General features: G+C 41.5%; 1 protein-coding gene across 3 annotated transcripts in view; it reads right to left on the reverse strand.

Moving 5' to 3' along the window:
* COL14A1 (collagen type XIV alpha 1 chain) overlaps nt 1–13,199 on the reverse strand; it is a 195,452-nt gene that overhangs the window by 118,966 nt on the left and 63,287 nt on the right. For all 3 annotated transcript variants that reach the window (XM_074986728.1, XM_074986726.1, XM_074986727.1), the window contains 4 exons: nt 12,560–12,689; nt 9,438–9,583; nt 7,605–7,734; nt 2,673–2,812 (listed from right to left, as the gene is read on the reverse strand). In XM_074986728.1, coding sequence (XP_074842829.1) covers nt 2,673–2,812; nt 7,605–7,734; nt 9,438–9,583; nt 12,560–12,689 — 546 coding nt within the window. The remainder of the gene's footprint in view (nt 1–2,672; nt 2,813–7,604; nt 7,735–9,437; nt 9,584–12,559; nt 12,690–13,199) is intronic.

The raw sequence follows: 13,199 nt of genomic DNA on the forward strand, positions 1-13,199 counted from the left end.
TAAGTACAGAAAACAAAACCTTTTACATTATCAGTATCTGCAGTTCGACTGGCTAGTAACGGATATGAACAGAGAATGCCATGCAATTATGAAAAGAGACAAAAATTATATAATGATAGTCCAAATTTACCTTTTGAATGAAGGTAAAATCAAGGTCATCAAAACCTATTAAAAATGAGACAGTCTAGATTGCAGCAAACTCAAAGTAGGAAACTGCAGGAAGGAAGAATTAGAGAAGCCACAAATATAAAGATATCTCTAACATATGCGGACTTCATGTTTAGTATTTGTCACAAAAAGATGTGTGCAGTGTTGTAGTCATGCTGGCCCCAAGATATTAGAGATACAAGGTGGGTGAGGTAATACCTTTTTTGGGACCAATTTCTGTGGTAAATGCGTGTCTCTCTTAGCAACAGAAGTAGGTTCAATGAAAAATATTACCTCACACACACACAAACCCCACCTCTCTAATAAAAAATGATGACAGTTTTCCTTGGTCTTCAGCCAGAGTACATTTAAGAAGGGCATTATGGGGGACGTAAACCCCAGAAAGCTGCATAAGCTGCCTAAATATCAGGCCAGACTATTCAGTGTCATGTCAGACCAGGGCACAAAGAACAAATCATAAAACCAAAGGAACTGGAAAGAATATATCTATTTTATGAGCAAAACCACAAACCAAAACAAAGTAAAAACCCCGCAGAGTAACAAACAGGCAGAGGAAAAGCTCTGTCACCATACATTTTAAATCATGCTCTCACCATATACATAAAGTAAGCACATTTCATTTCTATGCATCTTAGATGTTCACATTTCATGGTGATAAGTTTAGTCAGACATTACAGACATCCAGATTATAAATAACTACAGAATGGGAGCAGGTGAAGCTTACTGTACTGCCAAATGTTAAATGATAGGGAAAAATTACTCATAGGTTTGCCATCCAGGAGTTATGTTGTCGTCTAAACTTTTGCGTGTCTTAGTTTAAGATGGATATTCATCTCATTTGTAAGAAAGAGCTGACAACTCTAAACAGCCATAGCCATGGGCTCATGGCAGATGCTTTTAAATGATATCTTATTTGTATATGATCGAGTCCATTTATATAATTGATTCTATTTACTGCAACTATTCATTTATATTTGTTCACATATTTTGTTTGGTTTTTGTATTAAGATGTTGCATTCCATTTACAGAAGCTTCTTATGGTGTGCACACTGGTGAAAGCTATAGGAAAGTTCTTCTAGTTACAATGCAGAGGTTGTTATGGAAAATTAAGTATTTTAATTAAGGGAATGCCTATACTGCAATTAAAAGCCCATGGCTGACCCTAGGTCTGCTGATTCAGGCTCACCTTGCAGGATCAGAGGATGGTTCAAGGTGGCCACCCCAGGTCCCATGCTTTTGGGGGACCCATGGCAGCCACCTCAACTGTCCCATGGACAGGAGGGATCCAGGAGATTACAGGATGGGGGGAGCCTGGCATGGCAGCAGCAGGGTTTGCTCCACCACCACCACTCACCATGGCGCAGGAGCCAGAGCAGCTCAGCAGCCTGCTCCACCATGCCCCACTGCCCTCACCTAGCCTACTGTGCTCAATTCCTCAGTGGCAGCAGGAAGCAAAGCACCCAGGCCCCAGGGCGTCCCACTTCCCACCACTTCAGAGAAGCAGGGCGAGAGGATGGCTGGTACGGCACCAGGATGGGGCAGGACACATTGGAACAGGCTATTGGAATGCTCCAGCTCCCGCTGCCTGTGTGGTGAGTGGGGCAGGCAACCCCTGCTGCCATTGTACCAGGCCCCTGGTAATCCTCTGGGCCAAGTTGATCAGGGCAGGGGGAAAGGGTCAGGGCAGAGTAAGGGTGGAGCTCAGGGATGAGGCGGAGCAGGGCATGGCATGCAGCAGGGAGATTCCCTGGGTCCCACTCTTCAGAGCACAGGGGCTGGGTTGCCTCAGGGCCCACACTCCCCTTGGGATGGTCCTGCCTACAGCCCAGGCTCCAGCCTGAGCCTGCAAGTCTACATTGCTGTTTAACAGCTCAGCAGCCCAACCCCCATGAACCTGAGTCAGCTGGCATGGGCCAGCCTGCTAGTATCTGACTGCAGTGTACACATATCCTGAGAGCCCAAGTCTGAAACAGGCTGTTAAAGTCAAGTAATTCCTTCCTAAAGAAAATATTCATACTTATTCTGTATTAAACAAATCCTCCTGTTGGAGGTCAGTTTCTCTTCCTATATGTAACTAAAGAAATAAAATTGACAAGATGTAGTAAAACCCCAGGCAGTCAAGTTTCAAGGTAAATTTCTTTTTAAAATGATCTTAAACATGGAACCCATCGAAGTCTGTGAACTCCATTGTCTGATCTTATTTTCAGTAGGTATTTTGGATACTGTCCACTTAGGTCAAAGATCTCATCCTATAAACACTCATTGAATGGTTCCATTCACTTGCCTATGTGCACAAGGAAGGAGTGCACACACAAGGAAGGTTTGGCAGGATCTGACCCATGGGTGTGTGTGATGTGCCCTGAATACATGCCTTGTACTAAGTATAAAATTCCTTTCACACTGTTTGAAAATTTTATGTAACTGTTTTGTTACAGCTTCAAAAGACCTACTTTGTTTACAGACATTATACATAAACATAAGAATATAGGATATTAACTGCTCACCTCATTGGTTTCTGTCCCATCAGTTTTAACATACATAATACGATAACCATTAACTTTTTCAGAAGCAGGATCCCATGTTATCCTGGAAGTGCTGTGTCCGATGTCTGAAAATCTCAAGTTCCTGGGTGGACTTAAAGGCACTTGAAAAGAAATATTTACACTCATAAAAACAGTTCTGTCTTTTCTTTCATCCACAAAGCACCTTCTGTTTTGTCAATTAACATGAAACACTTTGTTTGAAAAATTATATTGTTAAGCAAGACAACTGACAATCTTATAACCTTTGTCATTTAGACCACTACTTGGACAAATACGTAACCATATATTTAAATTTAACAACTGTGTAGTGTCATTGACTACAATGGATTGTATTTGTGCTAAAAATCAAATATGTGATTAACGGCTTTGTTGAATAAGAGACTAAAACACTGACAAATAAAGGAGCCATCATCACAGTTGAATATTGAAATGGAAAGAAATGGAAGGCGTGGGAATGCTGCTTGTTGCTGGATAGCCGTGTTGGATTGATACAGTTCAACATTTTCCCCACCTGTGCATTTGGATCGGAAAACCGATTTGTATTAACAGTATCAGTGCTCCATATGTTAACTAATGGAAATGGCACATTTTAATATATGGTAGTTTAAAAAGTCATCTAATCAAGAAGCAGATAATGCTGGTTCATACCACAAAGCAAACTGCAAGAGCTCAATGCAAACACATCATAATTCATATATAAAGAATATTTTATCTCAGAATTCATTTTTCACATATATTTATGCTAGTGATGCTCAAACACTCATACAGAAAGTGAAAACAAAAGAATGGCAAACATGATAAATTCAAATGAATATTAGTGAAAACATTTCCATTATTTCTTCAGCACTGTTTAGCACCAAACTTCATTTAATAAATCCATTATGTTACCTCCATATTTTCCTAATTCAAGCTCAATAGACGAATAAATGTACACCGCACATGGTCAGAGAATACTCATCTGATTCTGGAAGTTTGAGGACTAACAAAAACCTATTTATTTTTAAAGATCTTAGTAAATGGGAAAAGGTTTCTAAGGTTAGAAGTTAATTCAGGATTGTTTCTCTTCAGCATATGAGAAAGTTAGTTGATGGCCTTCCATAGCTCTAATGCAGGAATTCGCAACCTATGGGTCCTAACACAAACATGGGTCACCATTAGATTTGATAAGGGTCACCAGCTGGGCAGCTTCAAGCCAAATGTAGCTCTTTAAGGCTCCCTGTCCCTGCCCAGCCACACTGAAATGGAACTCAGTTTAATTAGTTTAATGGCTGGCAGGATGGATCTGGACATTAAACCAATTAAATTGAGTCCCATTACAGTGCGACAGGGCAAGGAACTGCCCATGCTGCAAGTGGGGAAGGGAGTAGGAGGGCTGGGGAGAGCTGTGCAGAGGAGGCAGGGGCAGCTCAGAGAAGGAGTGGAGGGGGGGCAGCAGCAGAGCTCATGTGAGGTAGGTGGAGGGGGTGGTTTGGGGCTGTGAGTGGTTTAAGCCTGGGGGCAGGGGAGCAGTTTGGGGCTGCAATGGGGAGAACACCCCCACACCCGGTTTTGAATTGCCTTGGGTCACAAAGTCTTACTGAATTGTCAAAATGGGTTGCTGTCTTGGAAAGGCTGGGAACTGCTGCTCTAATGGAACATCTGTCCAGAAGTTTTGCCAGTTGTTTGGCAGAGAGACCTCACTAGATCTGTAGAGCTGCTAGCTGTTTGACACTTACTATATATGTCCCTGATTACATACGAAATTCCTCTGTAGGCAAGATTACATTCGGATGGAGTGTTCTGCAGCAGTTAAGGCCTTCTCCACACTATACACCGGTTGACTGGCATAAAGGGGTGGAAAAATGGACCATGCTAGATATACAGTCACAGTCTGCTTCCTGGTTTTTCCTACCTGTGTGTGTGTGCAAGTTCTGTTGCTTCTTTCTGTGTCCCATTCTGTCCCATATACAGATACTGAGCAAGAGGCAGGCATACAGATCTATGCAGTTTCAGTAAAGCAAGGAGAAAACAGAACCTATCCTACTTGGAATTTGCCACTTATTAAAAACACACTACCTATCATAAATGTGGGTGCTCACCAACCCTTAGTTCTGCAGGAGGCCCATGCTCCTTTTTCCAAAAGGGGTTATGTCCCACACTAACGCTGCTGTTCCTTTCCCTTCCTCTCTCCTACCTATAGCAGCATTCAGCTGGAAAAGGCTGCTTAGGGTCATGGGAACCCCATGGGAACCTTGTATCCCACACTGCACTTTGGCAGGTTCTGCCCCTGAATTAGCAACTAAATACCACCACAGGCCACAGAGCACCATGGTGCTCATACAGACAGCTAGTGACACCTGCAGCTAAAGGAAAAATAAGTGATAGGGTCACAAAGCAGAAATGGACTCTGCTCCCTGAAGCTCCCGTTTCAACCATCTGTTGTCATAGAATCATAAAACACTAGAACTGGACGGGACCTCGAGAGATTGAGTCCAGCCCGCAGCCCTCACAGCAGGACCAAGAGCCATCTAAAACATCCCTGGTAGACGTCTATCTAACCTGGTCTTAAATGTCTCCAGTGATGGAGATTCCACAACCTTCCTAGACAATTTATTTCAGTGTTTAACCACTCTTGACAGTTAGACAGTTTTTCCTAATGTCCAGCCTAAACCTACCTTGCTGCAGTTTAAGCCCATTGCTGTTATAAATATGATCTGTTGCAAACAGAAAAGACAGAAGGATCTACAACGTGTTACCCTGGGGACACATGTGCTCTTTTTAATTCCATCTACTGATCTCCCAGTCACATGGGAGAAACAGCTGTTGTCCAAGAAGAGCCTCCTGGCCATTCTAGGTCACATCCTGGTGCCTCATGTATTATTAACTCTGGATCTCTTGGTTTGCATTCTTCCCATCATAATCCAAGTGAACTCTGCTCTCTTATAAAAGAATTTTCCTGCTCCTACATCTTGCCACGCATTATTCCCTTCCATCCCCAACCCTCTGATGTCTTAATTGCCATGTTAGTAAGGTGACCATCCATCCCATTTTAGCTGGGACTGTCCTCTCTTTTAGCACCCTGGAGAGCATCCCCACTCTGTTTTAAAAACAGGTTAATTGTCCCATATGTCGCAAAGCAGGGACCCAAATTTTAAAGAGACATCTCCTTACACAGTAGGGGCTTTCTGTTTAAAGAGCTAGCTGGAGAGGCTGGAGGAGGCAGGACGGTCGGGACTCTTCAAACACAGTACTGTCAACAGCCCCTGGGGTGATGGGAAGGGGGATGGAGGAGGGGCAAGGTTGTCAGAAGCCAGACTCAGGCTGCTGCACTCTTTTCTCACAATGCCTGAGAAGGACAGAGTAGGCTGTGTCTCAGATATTCCCCCCACTTCCCCCAACAAACACACTGCTGGCAGGTAATAGGATTGGGACAGGGAGGACAGGGCCCTATGGTGGTGCTGAATGTGGGACAGCCACTTGGGAGAAAGGGGGAACAGCTGCTGGTGGGGTTGCACTTAGCTTGGTAGCCACAGGTAGCAGCAAACAGGCAAATCTCTGGAGTAAAGGGCAGCCTGACCCAGGCCAAGGGTTAGATGGGGGATCAGGGGCTTGGAGGAATCCCATGAAGGATGGGGGACAGGGCCCATACTCTGGAGGACAACAACATGAGGACAAGGCAGGCACTTCTATAGCGTAATGACCACTTAACTGTAGGTATATATTTTTAATTTTTACCTATTTTTGTTATAATGGGTGCTCAGCCAACTTAATGTTATACTGAATGTTCGTACTGAACAGTTCTAATGCATCACCAGAGAACTCACTTAACTCCAAGCAATTTTACTAGGTGTCCCATATTTCACATAGGGAAATATGGTCACCCTGCATGTTGACTACTTGCTCTTGCCTGTACAGTTGTCTGTCAAGAGCCATGTGCCACATGGTACTACATAAACAATATCTAAACATATTAATTGAAGAAGAAAAACAAGCAGCTGATACTAATAATGTTCTCACAGCAAAACCTTAATCTGATAACTAGTTTTCATTTTAAAGGTGGATAGTTAGAATGTGGTATCAAGTCTCATACTGAAAGCAGCCCTGTCACAGGGCCCAAGGCGAAAGCAAGACACCTCCCTTCCCAGTTGTGCAGCTGCATAAGTTCTGCTCACAGAAGTAGTGCCTGGGAGCTAGGAGGAGCTGGCACTATTCACTCCTTGGGAACAATGTGCTAAAAATAGACAGAGGAATAAGGGAGGGAAAAAGCAGGGCAGCACCACAAAACACAACGTAACCCTAGGTAGTAATACTAATATATGGCTAGATTCTGCCACCTCACTCATGCTTAATAGTAATATATATATATATACACATAGAGAGAGAGATCCATCTCGTACAGCTGGAAGGGACCTTGGAAGGTCATTGAGTCCAGTCCCCTCTCTTGTTGGCAGGACCAAGCACCATCAACGGCATTTTTGCCTTAGGCCTCTAAATAGCCTCCCTCAAGGATTGAATTCACACCATGGGTTTAACAGGCCAATGCTCAAACCACTGAGCTATCTCTCCCCACACCCTCCCCCACTCTCTTCCTGTGCAATTAGTTCCACTGAAACCAATAGGGCGCTCAGCAGCACAGGATGCTACCCAAAGGTGTCAGAATTTGGCCAATGGAAAACATGCTCTTTCGTGGAGAACTATATACCTGGTCCTGTAATATACAGTACTCTGTGTAAGTAAATAGCAGCATCAGCAGCAGGAAACTCTACAATTCACCCAAACCAAAATGCACAGTGTGATCTCCTCTCAGTTACTCCTCTGGACAGATATTAAAATCTGAGATCTATTTTCATGCATACAAAGACCTCCAGGAGTTTTATTAACATTGTGTAGTACATATAGAAGTGTCTGACATACATGTTGTTTCTTGTCCTGTCAGGGGATCACTAGCTTCTTCTCCAAACATTGCATAAACTGTGACTGCATATTCTGTATTAGGCAATAATCCATCCAGCTCAACATCTGTCAAGGCCTTTCCAATTTTCATCTAAAGTTAATAAGAATAATGGATACATTATGTCTAAATGAGCTCATGAGGGGGAAAAAGAAACAAGCCAGCAAAATTACTGCATAGGAGACAAGTCTTTTCAGTAGAACAGAGCATACTTTTATAAGGCTGGTAAATACCATAAAATAGAATAAAAGCAAAAGCCTACAATGTGCTCATTAAGGGTCCAGCTCAGCAGAGTGCTTAACTTTAGGCATGCAATTAATCCCTTAAGAGTCAGTGGGACTATTCTGGTGTTTAAAGTTAGGCATATGCTCATGTGTCCTGCTCAACATGAGCTTCTTGCCCTTTGTTGCCTCAAAGACACTGATCAGCTGTACCTGACTACAGAACTTGACTTGTGCAAACAGGTTTGTTATTGCCTAGAGCAATAAAATACTTAAAATTATCTAAAAGGCAAACACCCCAAGGAAATTCCAAATAGGAAGGTGGATGAGATATAAAGGTGACATGCTAAACAAGCAACAACACAAGCGTCCTCTGCTGTAGAGAACAGCCCTCAGCCTCTCATCAATACTCATCTATGCCTAAAAGACTGTCGGATCTTTATTTCAGTTCAGTGGAAACTAATTACCTCAAACTGACTGCTGAAATGAGAGTATTACAGAAAGAGGAAAGGACTCAGGTTTATTAATCAGAAGTCTGCCTATGGGCTGAGGCTTGGTTTTGCTCTTTGCTATTTCAGGTGTGTACCATTTTCCCCTTGACCTCCATCAGTAGGTGCCACATTAACAGGGGCTGATTTATTCATTGAAAGATCTTTCACAGGGCAAAGCTCAGTTTTGCTGATGTCAGCTAGCTTTCAACGAGACCCAATTTTCAAGAGGGCTGCATGATCATAGTCACTCATTCTGCAACGTTCTCAAGTCTATGCGAGCTCTCAATGGCTGACTACACCCTTTCCAGAATGCTGCATGCATTTGCATGCTGTCAGTGCTCTCGCTTGGCTAGAGTCCTTAGATAAATTAATTCACGGAGTGGAAATTAAGTGGAGCACAAAGCCATTTTAATCTAAGCCCTAAGATTGCGCTGGCACCGTATTAGCCATTTCCAAATATCCATTCATATTTCTAATGACAACATAATATTCTGCCTATAATTTTATCTACTCATGAGCCACACCTATCTCTGTTGTTCTTGCTCCACTCAGAGTTTACATTTAAAATGAATCATATTATCCCTTCTAAAAGTAACTTAAAAAACTTTGATGTTTATTAAAAATAAAAGTAAGAATTAAAACAAAACATAGAAATGGCAGGTTAACTAATTTAATTTGATTTGTTATGTCCAAATGTAAAAAAAAAAAGACTAAAACTTCACAATCTTCTAAATCATTTTTTCAGAAAGATCAAACCTCTCGTGTTTTGGTTTCATTTTTTTTCTGTTTGAGGTTTTGCCTTCACACTGTTTTACATATTGTCTCTTGAATCATTCCAAAAGAGTCCCTTTAACCTGACTTTAACTTGTGGTATGTCTGATGCAGTAATGAGGACAAATTTGAACATATCGAAGATTAAAAACATCTACTTAGCATCAGTTCACACAGAAAATAACAGACATGGTAGAGTACTTAAAAAGCTAGGGAACAAACAATATTTGAAGCTGAGGTCCATCTGACATTTTATTTTTTAAATATTCTGGTTTTGAATAGCTAAAATCTGAAGGAAAACCAAATACATCACCTCCTTTTCATCTGCTGCCAGCCCCTCTGTGAGGGGAGCATACAGGATCATGTAACCAGTGGCACCCGCTACTCCACTCCATTTTGCTCTCATGCTGCTTTGTGACACGTTGTACAATTGCAGATCTGATGCCATAGGCAAAGCAACTGCAACCGAAAAAGGTAAAAATTTTTTCAATTGCATCTGAAAAACTTGCTTGTTATTGTTGGATGTTTCTTTATTAAATGGCGCACAATGGAATACAGAAAGGAAAACACTGGAAACAGTGGAAACACTGTTTGAGATCATTACAAAGAGCTATCGAAATATATCAGAATTAGAGATGGGAAAAGAGCTAAATCATCCATCCAAGTCCCCAGCCAGGGCTGGATTGTTCTTAAAGGACATTTCTAGTAACTTGTCTCAGTCAGTTTTTCAATGCTACAAGAGCCAGGATTTCAAGCTTTCCCCTGGGAGAATCCTCAAGAGCATAATAGATGCAGCTGGACCAAACTGCTCCATGCACTCTTCTAGGTCTACATGGGGGATGAGGGTTGGGAGTGGCGACTGAATAGTGCCACCATTAGGCATTAGCCACATAGGTAGCCACATGGGCACTGAATTTTTAGGGGTAGCTTCTGCCAAGCAATAACCTCTTTACCCCCTTAGCCACAGTAGGGAGGTATATTCATGGTGAGGGAGCAAGGCCATGAGGAACACCATATGGCTGGGCCGTGTTCTAACCGCATGGAGTTGTGCTTATGGTCCTACGTTACCTCAGTTAGTCCTATGGCTTATGCCTGTGAGGGTACGTAAATGTAAAGAAGGCCATACTGATTCCATAGCAAGTGACACCACACATCAGTTAGGGATGTGTGACCAAGGAGGATGAACTAAGTCCTTAAGTAGGATGACCATGTCAACACATAAAACGATGACAGTGCCAGTGAAGCACAGCACGAAACTGGATCTCTTTTTAAAATGAAAGTTCCCCTTTGATTCTTTGGAATAAACCTCTATTTTACATTTGCCCAGTGCCTCACTGCTGCAACTGATGTCAGCACTAGGTCCAACAAAATTGTGTTCAGTAGAGTGAGTGTGGGACCTTAGCTTCTAGTTGCTGTTGCTGAACAACAATTCAGCTCCCATTGGCTGTAAATGGCAAACCATGGCCACTGGGAGCTGTGATCAGCTGCAAGTGCAGATGCTCAGGTAAGCAAAGCATCTGGCAGCCCGGGAGTGGCTAGCCCTGGCAAACCATGTCTGGCTCATGCGCCAGTGATTGCCCACCCTGCCTTATTCTCGTCCAGGCTCTGATCATCACATATCTCACTCAACTACCGCAGCATACTTCTCTCTGGCCTTGACAAATCCAATCTTGCCCTGCTCATTACAAACGTTGCTCCTAAGATCATTTTCTTAGCCTGTCACTTTGATCATATCACCCCTTCCCTTGACTCCGTCTACTGGCCCCATCTTCTGTATTGCATCAAACAGAAGCTACTTGTTTTCACTTTCAAGGTCTTTCATGCCCCATCATCACCCTCCGTATTTTCTTTCAATCAGTGTCAAGCCATCAACTCCAGCCTCTGATGGGCCCATGATGCCAGTCTCACTACATTTTTTTAAATAAATATTTTCATCCTTTTTCCCATGCCACACCTCATGCTTGGAAGTGGTTTCCCATAAACATCTGCAAAGCTACCTTATTATCCTTCAGACCCCTCCCCACTTATAAAATTCTCATTTCCCATGGTGCCTACAAAAAGTTTGATAAGAGGATGCTGCAGTGCTGTTAAGCATGCTGACAAATATTGTCTCATTCTCTCCTCATACTTCTTCATCTGTCCATTTCTATCTGTTCTCTATTGGTTTATATTTAGTTGTAAACTCTCTGGGGTAAAATCAATCCTTTTGTTACAGGTTTGTACTGAACTTAGCACAATGGGGTCCCATGACTAAGGTCCCTAGGTGCTCCCATACAACAAGAAATAAATAATGAGAGATGAGGAAGGAAGGTAAAAAGATGGAAAGAAAGTGAAAGTGCTTCTGTTACCATTTCCAAATTAAAAACAATTGCAAATATTAAAACGTGAAGTGAATATTAGACAAAGTTAATCTGGAGTGGGGTAGACACTGAATAATGCCAAAAAATGAATAAAGTTATATTGAGGAAATTTTAAAATAACTAGAATAAATAAAGTCGTAAGAAAAGCACACATATTTGCAAGAATTTCAAATAAATGTACATTTGATATTTATTTTGCATTTTTCAAAGTGGTTAAAAAATAGGCTCCTCTCTTTTCTGTATTTCAGAATTTTATGGCACTGATTATATTCATCTGAACAGCAGACTACTGTAAGGTCATATTTAATGACCTGTATATACAAATGTGCCAGTTTTCATATTTGTGATTAATCTGGCAATGTCACATAATGTAAACTATAACTTTCCGCAGATTTCAACAGTCATAGTTAAAAATATTTTCAGACTGAAATTGTCTAGAGTGATTAATACTTACACATTTCAGACTATTACCCATGACACTAAAATACTTATTATTTAACGATTGCAGCCACACCACCTTGGGCTGTGGTCTGATCAGATCTGAGAAAATAAGCAGGACTAAGTTTAGTCAGAACTTGAATAGCTGACTTCAAAGGAATACCAAGTGCAGTGGGAAATGATGCCATTGGCTCAGAATGTGCCACTCTTCCTGCTGAATCAGAAATTAAGCAATTCCTAATATGGTGTTATGGAACACAATGCTACGGCAGATTCACTTTTTTAGGATGAAGCAAAAGGCGAAGGTTTCAAATTATGTAACACACACCTATCTTACTTTTTGTTAATTTGGGAGTGTTAGCATTGATTTTCTGGATGAATCCAAACTACAACTCAATTCCACCCTGTATTTTCTACTGGAAAAGCGATTCTTTCTTTCTCTGCATAAGGGTTGTCATGTCGCTGGAACAAATTATTGCATTTGGGGGTGAAATATTTTAATTACATAAAAATTATGTTATATGACTTAGTGAGGGAACCTACCTCTCGAAGCTACTCATATGGCCCCCATGAGTACATCAGTTATCTTTACAACATCCTTGAGGCAGGGGAATACAAATTGAGTTAGGGTACTCACGTGTAGTTTCAGTACCACGGAGTCCTTCACTTGCAGCACTTACATATATCGCAAACACAGCTATCTGATATTCAGTTAGCGACATCAGGTTCTTCAGAACTGCCGTTGATACACCTCCATCCACCACTACCTGTTTGGGGAAAATTCAAAGAAATAAGTATAAAAATTCAGTTATTTTACTATTTAATCCAACTATGTTACCTGTTTGTCCTAGGTATCATATTTCTAAGACTTTCCTTGGCATTACACATAAATGTGACTATATCTATATTTAACACGGCAAAAATGAGATTTGTATCTTAGTATAAAACACAGTAGCCAGAAAACAGAATGGGAAACTTACGTGTAATGGGAAGTCTTAAGGCACTACAAAGCAGCATTTTGGATCAAACAGAATGTTAAAAATACAATTAACATCATGAGAACTAAAAATACTGTATAATGGACACTTTCTGACATATTTATTATGTAATTCAAAATGTCTTTGTAGCACTGCAAGCACATCCCTGTGTGTACGCGCACACGCACACGCACACACACCCCAACAACAAAATCTCCCAAATAAAAAAAAAAATCAAAAAACAAAACATGAATTTAACCTTGCTTTTTAATTATATTATTTTTATTGTCCTGCTTCCAC

The sequence above is a fragment of the Carettochelys insculpta genome, chromosome 2 (genome assembly GCF_033958435.1).
Source record: "Carettochelys insculpta isolate YL-2023 chromosome 2, ASM3395843v1, whole genome shotgun sequence".
Lineage (NCBI taxonomy): Eukaryota > Metazoa > Chordata > Testudines > Carettochelyidae > Carettochelys > Carettochelys insculpta.